Source organism: Ranitomeya variabilis, chromosome 4 (assembly GCF_051348905.1).
Source record: "Ranitomeya variabilis isolate aRanVar5 chromosome 4, aRanVar5.hap1, whole genome shotgun sequence".
NCBI lineage: Eukaryota > Metazoa > Chordata > Amphibia > Anura > Dendrobatidae > Ranitomeya > Ranitomeya variabilis.
Window position 1 is genome coordinate 203,444,394 of NC_135235.1, and position 12,350 is coordinate 203,456,743.

At 45.2% G+C, this 12,350-nt stretch overlaps 1 protein-coding gene across 3 annotated transcripts in view; it reads right to left on the reverse strand.

Annotated features, from left to right (window-relative positions):
- Nucleotides 1–1,531: 1,531 nt before the first annotated feature.
- Nucleotides 1,532–12,350, reverse strand: part of NTF4 (neurotrophin 4) — a 128,583-nt gene continuing 117,764 nt past the window's right edge. For all 3 annotated transcript variants that reach the window (XM_077259697.1, XM_077259698.1, XM_077259699.1), the window contains exon 2: nucleotides 1,532–3,009. In XM_077259697.1, coding sequence (XP_077115812.1) covers nucleotides 2,281–2,988 — 708 coding nt within the window. In that variant the 5' untranslated portion in view covers nucleotides 2,989–3,009 and the 3' untranslated portion in view covers nucleotides 1,532–2,280. The remainder of the gene's footprint in view (nucleotides 3,010–12,350) is intronic.

A 12,350-nucleotide genomic window follows, 5' to 3' on the forward strand; every position in this document is an offset into this window, starting at 1 on the left:
AGAAAAATGTCAGGGGCTGTGTTTCGTAAATCGATATATAATATATACAGTACATGTGTTGAGTACAGCTGAGCAAAAAGATTCACACTGCTCCGGTATGGCATCCAATCCGGTCCTCCTTGACAGCCGGATCAGCGCAGTCTTCACTTCTGCGACCATTATCCTTGGCTCTTCTAGCGCTAACAAGGCTCTGCTGCACGATGCACATAATGAAATAACACGAAGCCTAGAATCTAGGCATCCTGCAATGTCAGGATATCACGGTGCCCAGGAATGAAGGATACCTTGGTCCAGCTACTACAAAGGACTGGACTGGACGCCAGACAGGGACAGGGCAACTTTTTGCTCAATTCTAGTTGTGATTAATTGATAAATTAAAATAACCAATTACAAAATTTGCATAATAATAATGTATTTTAAATTGCACCTTTGTTGTCCATGATATCATTTTTCAGTAATGCTGGGTATGTGCACATAGCATACACATTTTGCACAAGGGGTAGACTCCTGCTGGGAGACTTATCGGTAATTTACCCATTTATCTTACGGATCAAAGCCTACGACTTTCACCCACCATGTTGCTCTACAAACTCTGTGATACTAGGGGCTGTTTAGTGGGTCATAAATCTACTTTGGATAAGGCGGAAATGCTGCGGTCATTCTAATAATTGTCCTGAAGGGGTCAATGAGTGAAAAATAGATTTTTTTTTCCACCTGCAGCAGATATTTTGGTTTTCCGGCCAAAAAAAATTAAATGGAGTTAAAAAAAAATGATGCTGCAAAAACGATCAAGTAGACACTAGCAATGAGCGAAAGTGCTCGAATAAGGTGTTATCCTCTATGCTCGGGTGCTAACCGAGTGACTTCTGCGTGCTCGAAAACTATGTTCAAGACCCCACGGCTGCATGTCTCGCGGGTGTCCTAACAAACAGACAATCCCTGCGTGTGTTGAGGCTGTCGAACAGCGAGACATGCAGCCGCGGGGACTCGGACATAGTTTTCGAGCACGCAAAAGGCACTCAGTTAGGACCCGAGCATGGAGGATAACACCTTTTTCTGTCATCACTAGTAGACACCAAAAAAGACGCTTGAGGAGAAACATCTTCCTTTGCCTAAACTAAGCAGATACAGCGCCATCTATAAGAATCCACGTGCACATACCGTAAAGAAAATTTTTCAGGGCAAGGGTCCTACAACACTACCTTGTCTATGTCCAGGACATTCACCATTTAAGGTTTGAGAGGTGTGAAGGACCACCATACACAATAGACCAACATGGGCCAAACCCACCAATATCGATCGGTTCAGCCGACAGTCTTTGTATGGGACCTTGACAGATGATTGTCGAAGGAGATAAGGATACGGTGCTTCCAATTTCAGACAGCCGATCCTTCTGTTTTTTAAAGATAAGTAGCGATGTCTGGCAGTGGGAGAAAAGATATCAAAATGTATTAAATCATGTCACTAATACACTCGAGGCCCCTGGTAGTGGACACAACTAATTAGTGATAAGAAGAAATAAAAACAAGACTTCTATTGCGGAGGGAATGATATAATAGTGAGGAATAGGGTAATAAATATTGGGTAAAAAAAATCATGATGGAAAAAAAACAGAAAGACAAGGTTGTAACATGCAGTCCATAAAAAGGAAATGACAATAAGTTATATTTCTCAATATATATACACAAATATATATTTATAGATATATAAAATTTACAAATAGAATAACCAATTTATAATAGCTTACAATGTCACCCGCCGGGTAGCGGTGGACAAAAACAAAAATAAGTCAACACACATTCACCAGTTCTACAATATTATTCATCAAATCCAAATACATTTTTTTTGCATCATCTGTGTAATGTCTACTTAGTGTAGGCATCAAGGGAACGCATAGGGTGTCCACTGGTCATCTCCAAAAATTCAGTTTAGTTGTTTACTGTGCAAATTCGGGACGAAAAGGCACTAAATTTAGAAAGCACTAAGAGGTGACGGCTTTTTGTCTCACCCCACGTGGACTGAGATCCATATGGTGTCTCTTTGCATCCAGTTTTGGGCTCCTTCCCAACATGGTAAAGTTAAACCACTCCTAATGACAGCTGTTGGTTCACGACTCTTCCATCCCCCAAACGTAGAATGTTTGTGGCATGACTCCAGGAATGTGTGATGTCGGCCATTTATGCCATATTGTAAACAGCTTAAGGAAAACAACAGGAGCTCCATTCGCTTTCCCTAACCACAGTGAACCACAGAGAGGAGAACCCTCTGTCCTCTCCAATTTTACGTCCTTCCTCTTCTGCTCAACAGGGTGCAAACACATGCTGTATCAATCCGGATCCAGCGCCAACCCACAAGCTTTTCATCCATGGTCAACGCTCTTACATAGGACTGCTTTTGTTTGCATTCTGATAACCATTGTCTTTTATCCACTCCACGACACCCATTGGTGGTGCCTCCTTCAGCGTTACACTTGGTCTCAAAAAAGTATTGCTTTAGTGGTCCCGTGAGAGTCTGAATTTCCGATAGGATAGTGACCGTCTTGCCATGCATATCGATAGCCGAGAGCTTATTAGTCACCCATTCATGCTTGGAATCACACACAGAAAGTTCTCCTCTCCGAGAAGGACTGATTGCATCTGACCCCTGTGCCCGTTTCACCCGAGAAGTCCTGTTGGCCGGTTCTGAATGTGATACTAACTCTTCTGCCAAAAACAAAAGCGGAGGTCCGGAGGGTTCCTGTCTAGTGAGGGCCACTCTTGGGGAATAATGGTTCCACTCTTTGCCAGCCATGTCAGGATATGTAGTTGTCAAGTCCGGGTAGAAGTCATCGTGGAGTCCTTCAGTGAAATTAAAGAAGTTCTGCAGATGGTCCGTGGAGTTGGAGGAATTCTTAGGACCATAATCCCAGTCAGTAGTCTGGTTTCGGAAGGGGGCAGCTTCGATGGCACAAAGGTATGAGATCACCATGACATAAAGGCGGAGGAGCATTACTTAATCCACCTCAAACAACTGTAAAGAGAACAGAGAATACTGTTACATAAATGTCTTCATATACATATAATTATATCAATTTGGTTTAGAAATCTAAAACCTAGATCATCATTACTAGTACAGTATCACACAACTAATGAAACATCCAATGAATACTGGAGTATGTACCATGTTGTGTGTCTCAGACCCGAGTCTCCTGACCCGAGATCAAAAGAAACCTCAACGTATATGAGGCTGTCGAGCTTGGGTCAAGAGACACGTGGCCAGTATCCGTGAAAGCCTGATGTGCCTAACTTCTTTCATTGGTGGCTAACTGGCCCTGAGATTGGATAGTTTAGCCACCTAAAACGTTTACTACCATAGTAAGTGATGTCAAATTGTTAGGATATGTCATCACGTCCTTAGTGGTGGAAGTTTTACCTCCACTGATCATTGTAGGTATCATAAATGGTGGGAGGGTTCCTTAGTGTGAGACATGGGACCTCACTCTATACAGAAGGAGAGCTTCTGAGTACAGGTGGATTCTCTCCTGGACCGGGTGCATCTATTCATTTGAATGGCTGATTGTAAGGTTACTATTCCCTGCAACCAAAATCCAAGAATTTATTAAGGCCCTTAGGCAAGAAAAAAAAATTATGGTGGAACCCTATCTAACTCACTACTGCCAAAAGCCAACCTAAGTGGGTCCTCAAATCTCTCTAGGTTTGCCTGGTCCTTTGTTGTCAGTTTTAATTTTTAGATTTTATTTTCGGTCTAACTACTCCTATATTTTGAGATGAAGCAAGTACCTGTATATCCACTTCAACCATAGCAATGCCACAAATGTTTTCGTAAAAATTAATTGAAGGTTTCTTTGCAAAAAACATCCGAAGAATGCAACAAAGAAGTAACACAAGAAAAGTCAATGACTGTGTTTTATGGTATGAATTGGAGCCAAGGTATATCTCAAAGGACACGAAGAACCTCAATACCAGGAGGAAAAGAATTATTTATATGATGACCAACTGTACAAGCGTCTCTCTGGACCTGATGGTTAAAGGGGTCCTCCAGTTACTACAAGTTATCACCTATCCACATGTGATAACAAATATATCAGTAAAGTTCCTAATACTGAAATTCCACCAATCTCCATAAAGTTGGACTTGAATGGAGCGTCTGTATCACTTGTGTGCAGCCATTCCATTCAGTCTCCATAGGACTACCAGAGATTTACTTGGTGATCTCCAGCAGTTTTATAGAGATTGGAAAGGGTGGTAGCGCACATGCATGACCGCCACTCTACTTTCAAGAGTGGGACTCAAGTCCTACATTCTGGCAATCGGGGGGGCTGCAGCGGTCTACTAGCTTGATCTAGGCTGAGCGTTTGGGCATCAACATCTACCAACACAGTATCCCAAACTAATGCTTTCTTTTTCAAAGGTGGCTTTCTTGAACCATGTCTCCTGATATGTTGAGCCAAGAGGAAAAGTAAGAACGGCCATATTTGTAGGTATTCTGACCTAGAAGCCTTGCTTTCAGAGAAAAATATCTAAGCACACATCATCAAAGAAGTAGTGGTTACATGGTTTTCTGCATCCTCAACCAGGCACTGAGCTAGTATTTGGGGTCACGTCGAGTGATACAAGCTTAATGGGTAGAGTCTCGGAAGAGGTAAAATACTTGGCCATCGCTTTTATACTTGGGGGTCACAGTCTCGTTAACAGCACAACAGTTGCATTGTATTCCAAGGTGACTCTTTCCAGAACCCATGTGCTTGGGTCTTAGCTAGATGACTCTGTACCACAACATATTCCATAGAAACAATGAGTTAATGGGCAGCTTCAGCCACTTTTCCAAGGATGCCCTGGCACCTTTTGGACAGTCATCAGCTATCAGCTGCTATGCTACATGCATTCAGAAAATGTACCTGACCACTAGCGTGCATAATGTTCACAGTTGCAAAATGTACAGAGAGTGGTCCCTTGTTAACGCAGTCCAAGTCCACAATTTGCAACTGGGGATACCACCCATTTTAGAGTAATAATTTAAGTGTAGCCCAGCGCACACCACTTAATTTGTCATACTTTGGCATTCATGTGCTCTGGGTACTTTTTGCACCCTTTTATTTTGCAGCATCCTACATACGATAACCCATTAACCCTTACTAGACTCTCCCAGATGTAGGGCTTCTTGCACCACAATGTTCTCCATCAGTCACAAGGCACCAACACTGGCTCCTCTGTGTTATGACCCCAATGGCGAGGGTCTCAGAGGAACGTGGAAGTCTGCAGAATACAAAAATCCAGCTCATAGGGCAGTGGTAACTGGGTTGACCATATATCTACTCCTAACGCCAACACTAGAAGTAGCCGGGGATCATTCCTACGTTGATTCTAGATGACACGCGCCAGCCGGAGAATCTAGCTACCCCTAGTAGAGGAAAACAAAGACCTTTCTTGCCTCCAGAGAAGGGGACCCCAAAGCTGGATAGAAGCCCCCCACAAATAATGACGGTGAGGTAAGAGGAAATGACAAACACAGAAATGAACCAGGTTTAGCACAGAGAGGCCCGCTTACTGATAGCAGAATAAAGAAAGGTAACTTATATGGTCAACAAAAACCCTATCAAAATCCACACTGGAAATTCAAGAACCCCCGAACCGTCTAACGGTCCGGGGGGAGAACACCAGCCCCCTAGAGCTTCCAGCAAAGGTCAGGATATAGATTTGGAACAAGCTGGACAAAAATACAAAACCAAAACAAATAGCAAAAAGCAAAAGGCAGACTTAGCTGATATAACTGGAACCAGGATCAGTAGACAAGAGCACAGCAGACTAGCTCTGATAACTACGTTGCCAGGCATTGAACTGAAGGTCCAGGGAGCTTATATAGCAACACCCCTACCTAACGACCCAGGTGCGGATAAAAGGAAAGACAGAAAAACCAGAGTCAAAAAACTAGTAACCACTAGAGGGAGCAAAAAGCAAATTCACAACAGTACCCCCCCCTTAGTGAGGGGTCACCGAACCCTCACCACGACCACCAGGGCGATCAGGATGAGCGGCATGAAAGGCACGAACTAAATCGGCCGCATGAACATCAGAGGCGACCACCCAGGAATTATCCTCCTGACCATAGCCCTTCCACTTGACCAGGTACTGAAGCCTCCGCCTGGAGAGGCGAGAATCCAAGATCTTCTCCACCACGTACTCCAACTCGCCCTCAACCAACACCGGAGCAGGAGGCTCAGCAGAAGGAACTACAGGCACAATGTACCGCCGCAACAAGGACCTATGAAATACATTGTGAATAGCAAACGACACAGGAAGATCCAGACGAAAAGATACAGGATTAAGGATTTCCAATATCTTGTAAGGCCCAATAAAACGAGGTTTAAATTTGGGAGAGGAGACCTTCATAGGAACAAAGCGGGAAGAAAGCCACACCAAATCCCCAACGCGTAGTCGGGGACCCACACCGCGGCGGCGGTTGGCAAAGCGCTGAGCCTTCTCCTGTGACAACTTCAAGTTGTCCACCACATGATTCCAGATCTGCTGCAACCTATCCACCACAGAATCCACCCCAGGACAGTCAGAAGGCTCCACATGACCCGAAGAAAAGCGAGGATGGAAACCAGAGTTGCAGAAAAAAGGCGAAACCAAGGTGGCGGAACTAGCCCGATTATTAAGGGCAAACTCAGCCAACGGCAAGAATGTCACCCAATCGTCCTGATCAGCAGAGACAAAACACCTCAAATAAGCCTCCAAAGTCTGATTGGTTCGCTCCGTCTGTCCATTAGTCTGAGGATGGAAAGCAGACGAAAACGACAAATCAATGCCCATCCTACTACAAAAGGATCGCCAGAACCTGGAAACGAACTGGGATCCTCTGTCTGACACAATATTCTCAGGGATGCCGTGCAAACGAACCACGTTCTGGAAAAACACAGGAACCAGATCGGAAGAGGAAGGCAGCTTAGGCAAAGGAACCAAATGGACCATCTTGGAGAAGCGATCACATATCACCCAGATAACGGACATGCCCTGAGATAGCGGAAGATCAGAAATGAAATCCATGGAGATATGTGTCCAAGGTCTCTTCGGGACAGGCAAGGGCAAGAGCAAACCGCTGGCACGAGAACAGCAAGGCTTAGCTCGAGCACAAGTCCCACAGGACTGCACAAATGACCGCACATCTCTTGACAAGGAAGGCCACCAAAAGGACCTGGCCACCAGATCTCTGGTGCCAAAAATTCCCGGGTGACCTGCCAACACCGAGGAATGAACCTCGGAAATGACTCTGCTGGTCCACTTATCCGGAACAAACAGTCTGTCAGGTGGACAAGACTCAGGCCTATCAGCCTGAAATCTCTGCAACACACGTCGCAGATCCGGAGAAATAGCTGACAAGATAACTCCATCTTTAAGAATACCAACAGGATCAGCGACTCCAGGAGCATCAGGCACAAAGCTCCTAGAAAGAGCATCGGCCTTCACATTCTTTGAACCTGGTAAATACGAGACAACAAAATCAAAGCGGGAGAAAAACAATGACCAGCGGGCCTGTCTCGGATTAAGGCGTTTAGCAGACTCGAGATACATCAGATTTTTGTGATCAGTCAAGACCACCACACGATGCTTAGCACCCTCGAGCCAATGACGCCACTCCTCAAATGCCCATTTCATGGCCAACAACTCCCGATTGCCCACATCATAATTTCGCTCGGCAGGCGAAAACTTCCTAGAGAAAAAGGCACAAGGTTTCATAACAGAGCAACCAGGGCCTCCCTGCGACAAAACGGCCCCTGCCCCAATCTCCGAAGCATCCACCTCAACCTGAAAGGGAAGTGAGACGTCAGGCTGGCACAAAACAGGCGCCGAAGTAAACCGGCGTTTCAACTCCTGGAAAGCCTCCACGGCAGCAGGAGCCCAGTTAGCTACATCGGAGCCCTTCTTGGTCATATCCGTCAAAGGTTTCACAATGCTAGAAAAATTAGCGATAAAACGACGGTAGAAGTTAGCGAAGCCCAAGAACTTCTGAAGACTCTTAACTGACGAGGGCTGAGTCCAATCAAGAATAGCTCGGACCTTGACTGGGTCCATCTCCACAGCAGAAGGGGAAAAAATGAACCCCAAAAAGGGAACCTTCTGTACACCAAAGAGACACTTTGAGCCCTTGACAAACAAAGAATTTTCACGCAAAATTTTAAAGACCAACCTGACCTGCTCCACATGCGAATCCCAATTATCAGAAAAAACCAAAATATCATCCAGATAAACAATCAAAAATTTATCCAGATACTTCCGGAAAATGTCATGCATAAAGGACTGAAAAACTGAAGGCGCATTGGAGAGCCCAAAAGGCATCACCAAGTACTCAAAATGACCTTCGGGCGTATTGAATGCGGTTTTCCATTCATCACCTTGCTTAATGCGCACAAGGTTGTACGCACCACGAAGGTCTATCTTGGTGAACCACTTGGCACCCTTAATCCGGGCAAACAAGTCAGACAACAGCGGTAAAGGATACTGAAATTTGACAGTGATCTTATTTAAAAGCCGATAATCAATACAAGGTCTCAAAGATCCGTCCTTTTTTGCCACAAAAAAGAATCCCGCACCAAGAGGGGAAGAAGACGGACGAATATGTCCTTTTTCCAGAGACTCCTTGATATATGAACGCATAGCGGTATGTTCAGGTACCGACAGATTAAACAGTCTTCCCTTAGGAAATTTACTGCCTGGGATCAAATCTATAGCACAGTCACAGTCCCTATGAGGAGGCAGTGCACTGGACTCAGACTCACTGAAGACATCCTGATAATCAGACAAATACTCCGGAACTTCCGAAGGCGTAGAAGAAGCAATAGACACAGGCAGGGAATCCTCATGAATACCACGACAGCCCCAACTTGAGACTGACATAGCCTTCCAGTCCAGGACTGGATTATGGGTCTGTAACCATGGCAGCCCTAAAACGACCAAATCATGCATTTTATGTAAAACCAGGAAACGTATCACCTCGCGGTGTTCAGGAGTCATGCACATGGTAACCTGAGTCCAATACTGCGGTTTATTTGCTGCCAATGGTGTAGCATCAATACCCCTAAGAGGAATAGGATTTTCTAATGGTTCAAGAGTAAATCCACAGCGCTTAGCAAATGAGAGATCCATGAGACTCAGGGCAGCACCTGAATCTACAAACGCCATGACAGGATAAGATGACAGTGAGCAAATCAAAGTTACAGACAGAATAAATTTAGGTTGCAAATTACCAACGGTGACAGGACTAACAACCTTAGCTATACGTTTAGAGCATGCTGAGATAACATGTGTAGAATCACCACAGTAGTAGCACAAGCCATTCCGGCGTCTATGAATTTTCCGCTCATTTCTAGTCAGGATTCTATCACATTGCATTAAATCAGGTGTCTGTTCAGACAACACCATGAGGGAATTTGCGGTTTTGCGCTCCCGCAACCGCCGGTCAATTTGAATAGCCAGTGCCATAGTATCATTCAGACCTGTGGGAATGGGAAAACCCACCATAACATTCTTAATGGCTTCAGAAAGGCCATTTCTAAAATTAGCGGCCAGTGCACACTCGTTCCAATGTGTCAGCACGGACCATTTCCGAAATTTTTGGCAATACACTTCAGCCTCGTCCTGCCCCTGAGACATAGACAGCAAGGCCTTTTCTGCCTGAATCTCAAGATTGGGTTCCTCATAAAGTAAACCGAGCGCCAGAAAAAACGCATCAAGATCAGCCAATGCCGGATCTCCTGGCGCCAGCGAAAAAGCCCAATCCTGAGGGTCGCCCCGTAAGAACGAAATAACAATCTTTACTTGCTGAGCAGAATCTCCTGAAGAACAGGGTCTCAGGGACAAAAACAATTTACAATTATTCACGAAATTCCTAAACTTAAACCTGTCTCCGGAAAACAGTTCAGGAATCGGTATTTTAGGTTCTGACCTAGGATTTCTGATAACATAGTCTTGTATGCCCTGCACACGAGTAGCCAGCTGGTCCACACTTGTAATCAAGGTCTGGACATTCATGTCTGCAGCAAGCATAGCCACTCTGAGGTAAAGGGGAAGGAGAAAAAAAAAAACTCAGAATCTTCTTTCTTATAATCCCTCTTCTGCAATGCATTAAACATTTAATACTGGCCTGGCAAACTGTTATGACCCCAATGGCGAGGGTCTCAGAGGAACGTGGAAGTCTGCAGAATACAAAAATCCAGCTCATAGGGCAGTGGTAACTGGGTTGACCATATATCTACTCCTAACGCCAACACTAGAAGTAGCCGGGGATCATTCCTACGTTGATTCTAGATGACACGCGCCAGCCGGAGAATCTAGCTACCCCTAGTAGAGGAAAACAAAGACCTTTCTTGCCTCCAGAGAAGGGGACCCCAAAGCTGGATAGAAGCCCCCCACAAATAATGACGGTGAGGTAAGAGGAAATGACAAACACAGAAATGAACCAGGTTTAGCACAGAGAGGCCCGCTTACTGATAGCAGAATAAAGAAAGGTAACTTATATGGTCAACAAAAACCCTATCAAAATCCACACTGGAAATTCAAGAACCCCCGAACCGTCTAACGGTCCGGGGGGAGAACACCAGCCCCCTAGAGCTTCCAGCAAAGGTCAGGATATAGATTTGGAACAAGCTGGACAAAAATACAAAACCAAAACAAATAGCAAAAAGCAAAAGGCAGACTTAGCTGATATAACTGGAACCAGGATCAGTAGACAAGAGCACAGCAGACTAGCTCTGATAACTACGTTGCCAGGCATTGAACTGAAGGTCCAGGGAGCTTATATAGCAACACCCCTAACTAACGACCCAGGTGCGGATAAAAGGAATGACAGAAAAACCAGAGTCAAAAAACTAGTAACCACTAGAGGGAGCAAAAAGCAAATTCACAACACCTCTGACAACTCTTCTTCCGTGAGGTAGGCATCTAGGTGTCATCAGGAATGGCAACACCATTGGCACAACGATTCACCAGATCCTACTCTACTACCCTACTCCATCTGCGCACGCGCGGAATCCCGCGGCCATTTTCCTGAAGCCCCGGGCAGCAGAGCGCTCCATCTGCGCACGCGCGGCCACAGGAAAGATGGCCGCGCCCACCGGTAAACGGCGAATAGCGTAGACCGCGCTGTTTTGAATCTCCTGGGCAGTGGATCTTCTCTTTGGACATGCGCACACCACTACGCCACCAACGTAATGATGAGCCTGATCTGGGGGAGAAACAGCGCTGTGACCACGCCCATCCGACCTGACCAACTTGAGTGACAGGACAAAACGGCCACTTCACAAAGGTATTTCGGCAGCCTAACGGGGGTGTAAAAGCACCAAAAAGGCAGTAATGTAAAGCCCAGCTCTGCCCCTATTTCACACTATTTTTATCTAATTTTTAAAAAACGGGGTGATAGGTTCCCTTTAAGTTCAACTGTATCGGAGTCCTGAAGACACAGATATAGTTAATGTTGGGATGTGACGGTGTGGAGGATGGCATTGGACCTCACTGACAACTCCCAATTGTTCTATGTGTCTAAAATGCATTGTATTTTGCTGTTATCCCTTGTAAGCTGCAGTTCCTGAGAGGCATAGTCAGCAAGGTTTGGGCACACTGAGCAGGGTGACAGCCATATGTGCATCATTGCGTGTTTCCCGAAAAGAGGGCTGAAGGATACTGATCACCAGGAAAAAGCTCAGGTTAAAGTAACACTATTTATGAAAGGATGAATGTCTCCGATCTGTACTGATTGTGCCGCTGAATATGTTTACTGAAAACATGCCGCTGTATTGTAGCAAAGGAAAAGACAATTGCATCTCCTGCTGTCCTTTGTGTTCATGTCAAACTATAAGTAAAAATGATTTTGTTTTTATGAACTGGTGTGGTTTCCCTTCTGTGAGGACGATGGGAATTGGAGCCGTACAATGAGTGGTGGACCAGAGCTGGGAGGTGTACATTACGGTAACATATATACCCCAACACAAGACCCCGTTTTTCTCTAGCGTACTGGGGCGTGGAAGACGAGAACCTCGACCACACCTACTGCACCAACCAACGTTACAGGGACCTACCCTCCTTCCAGGATTAATGTCCAAATTCGAACCGGTCCTGCTGGATCTTGAAGTGTTTACATAGTAACATAGTAACATAGTTATTAAGGTTGAAGGAAGACTTTAAGTCCATCTAGTTCAACCCATAGCCTAACCTAACATGCCCTAACATGTTGATCCAGAGGAAGGCAAAAAAAAAACCCATGTGGCAAAGAGTAAGCTCCACATTGGGGAAAAAAATTCCTTCCCGACTCCACATACGGCAATCAGACTAGTTCCCTGGATCAACGCCCTATCAAGG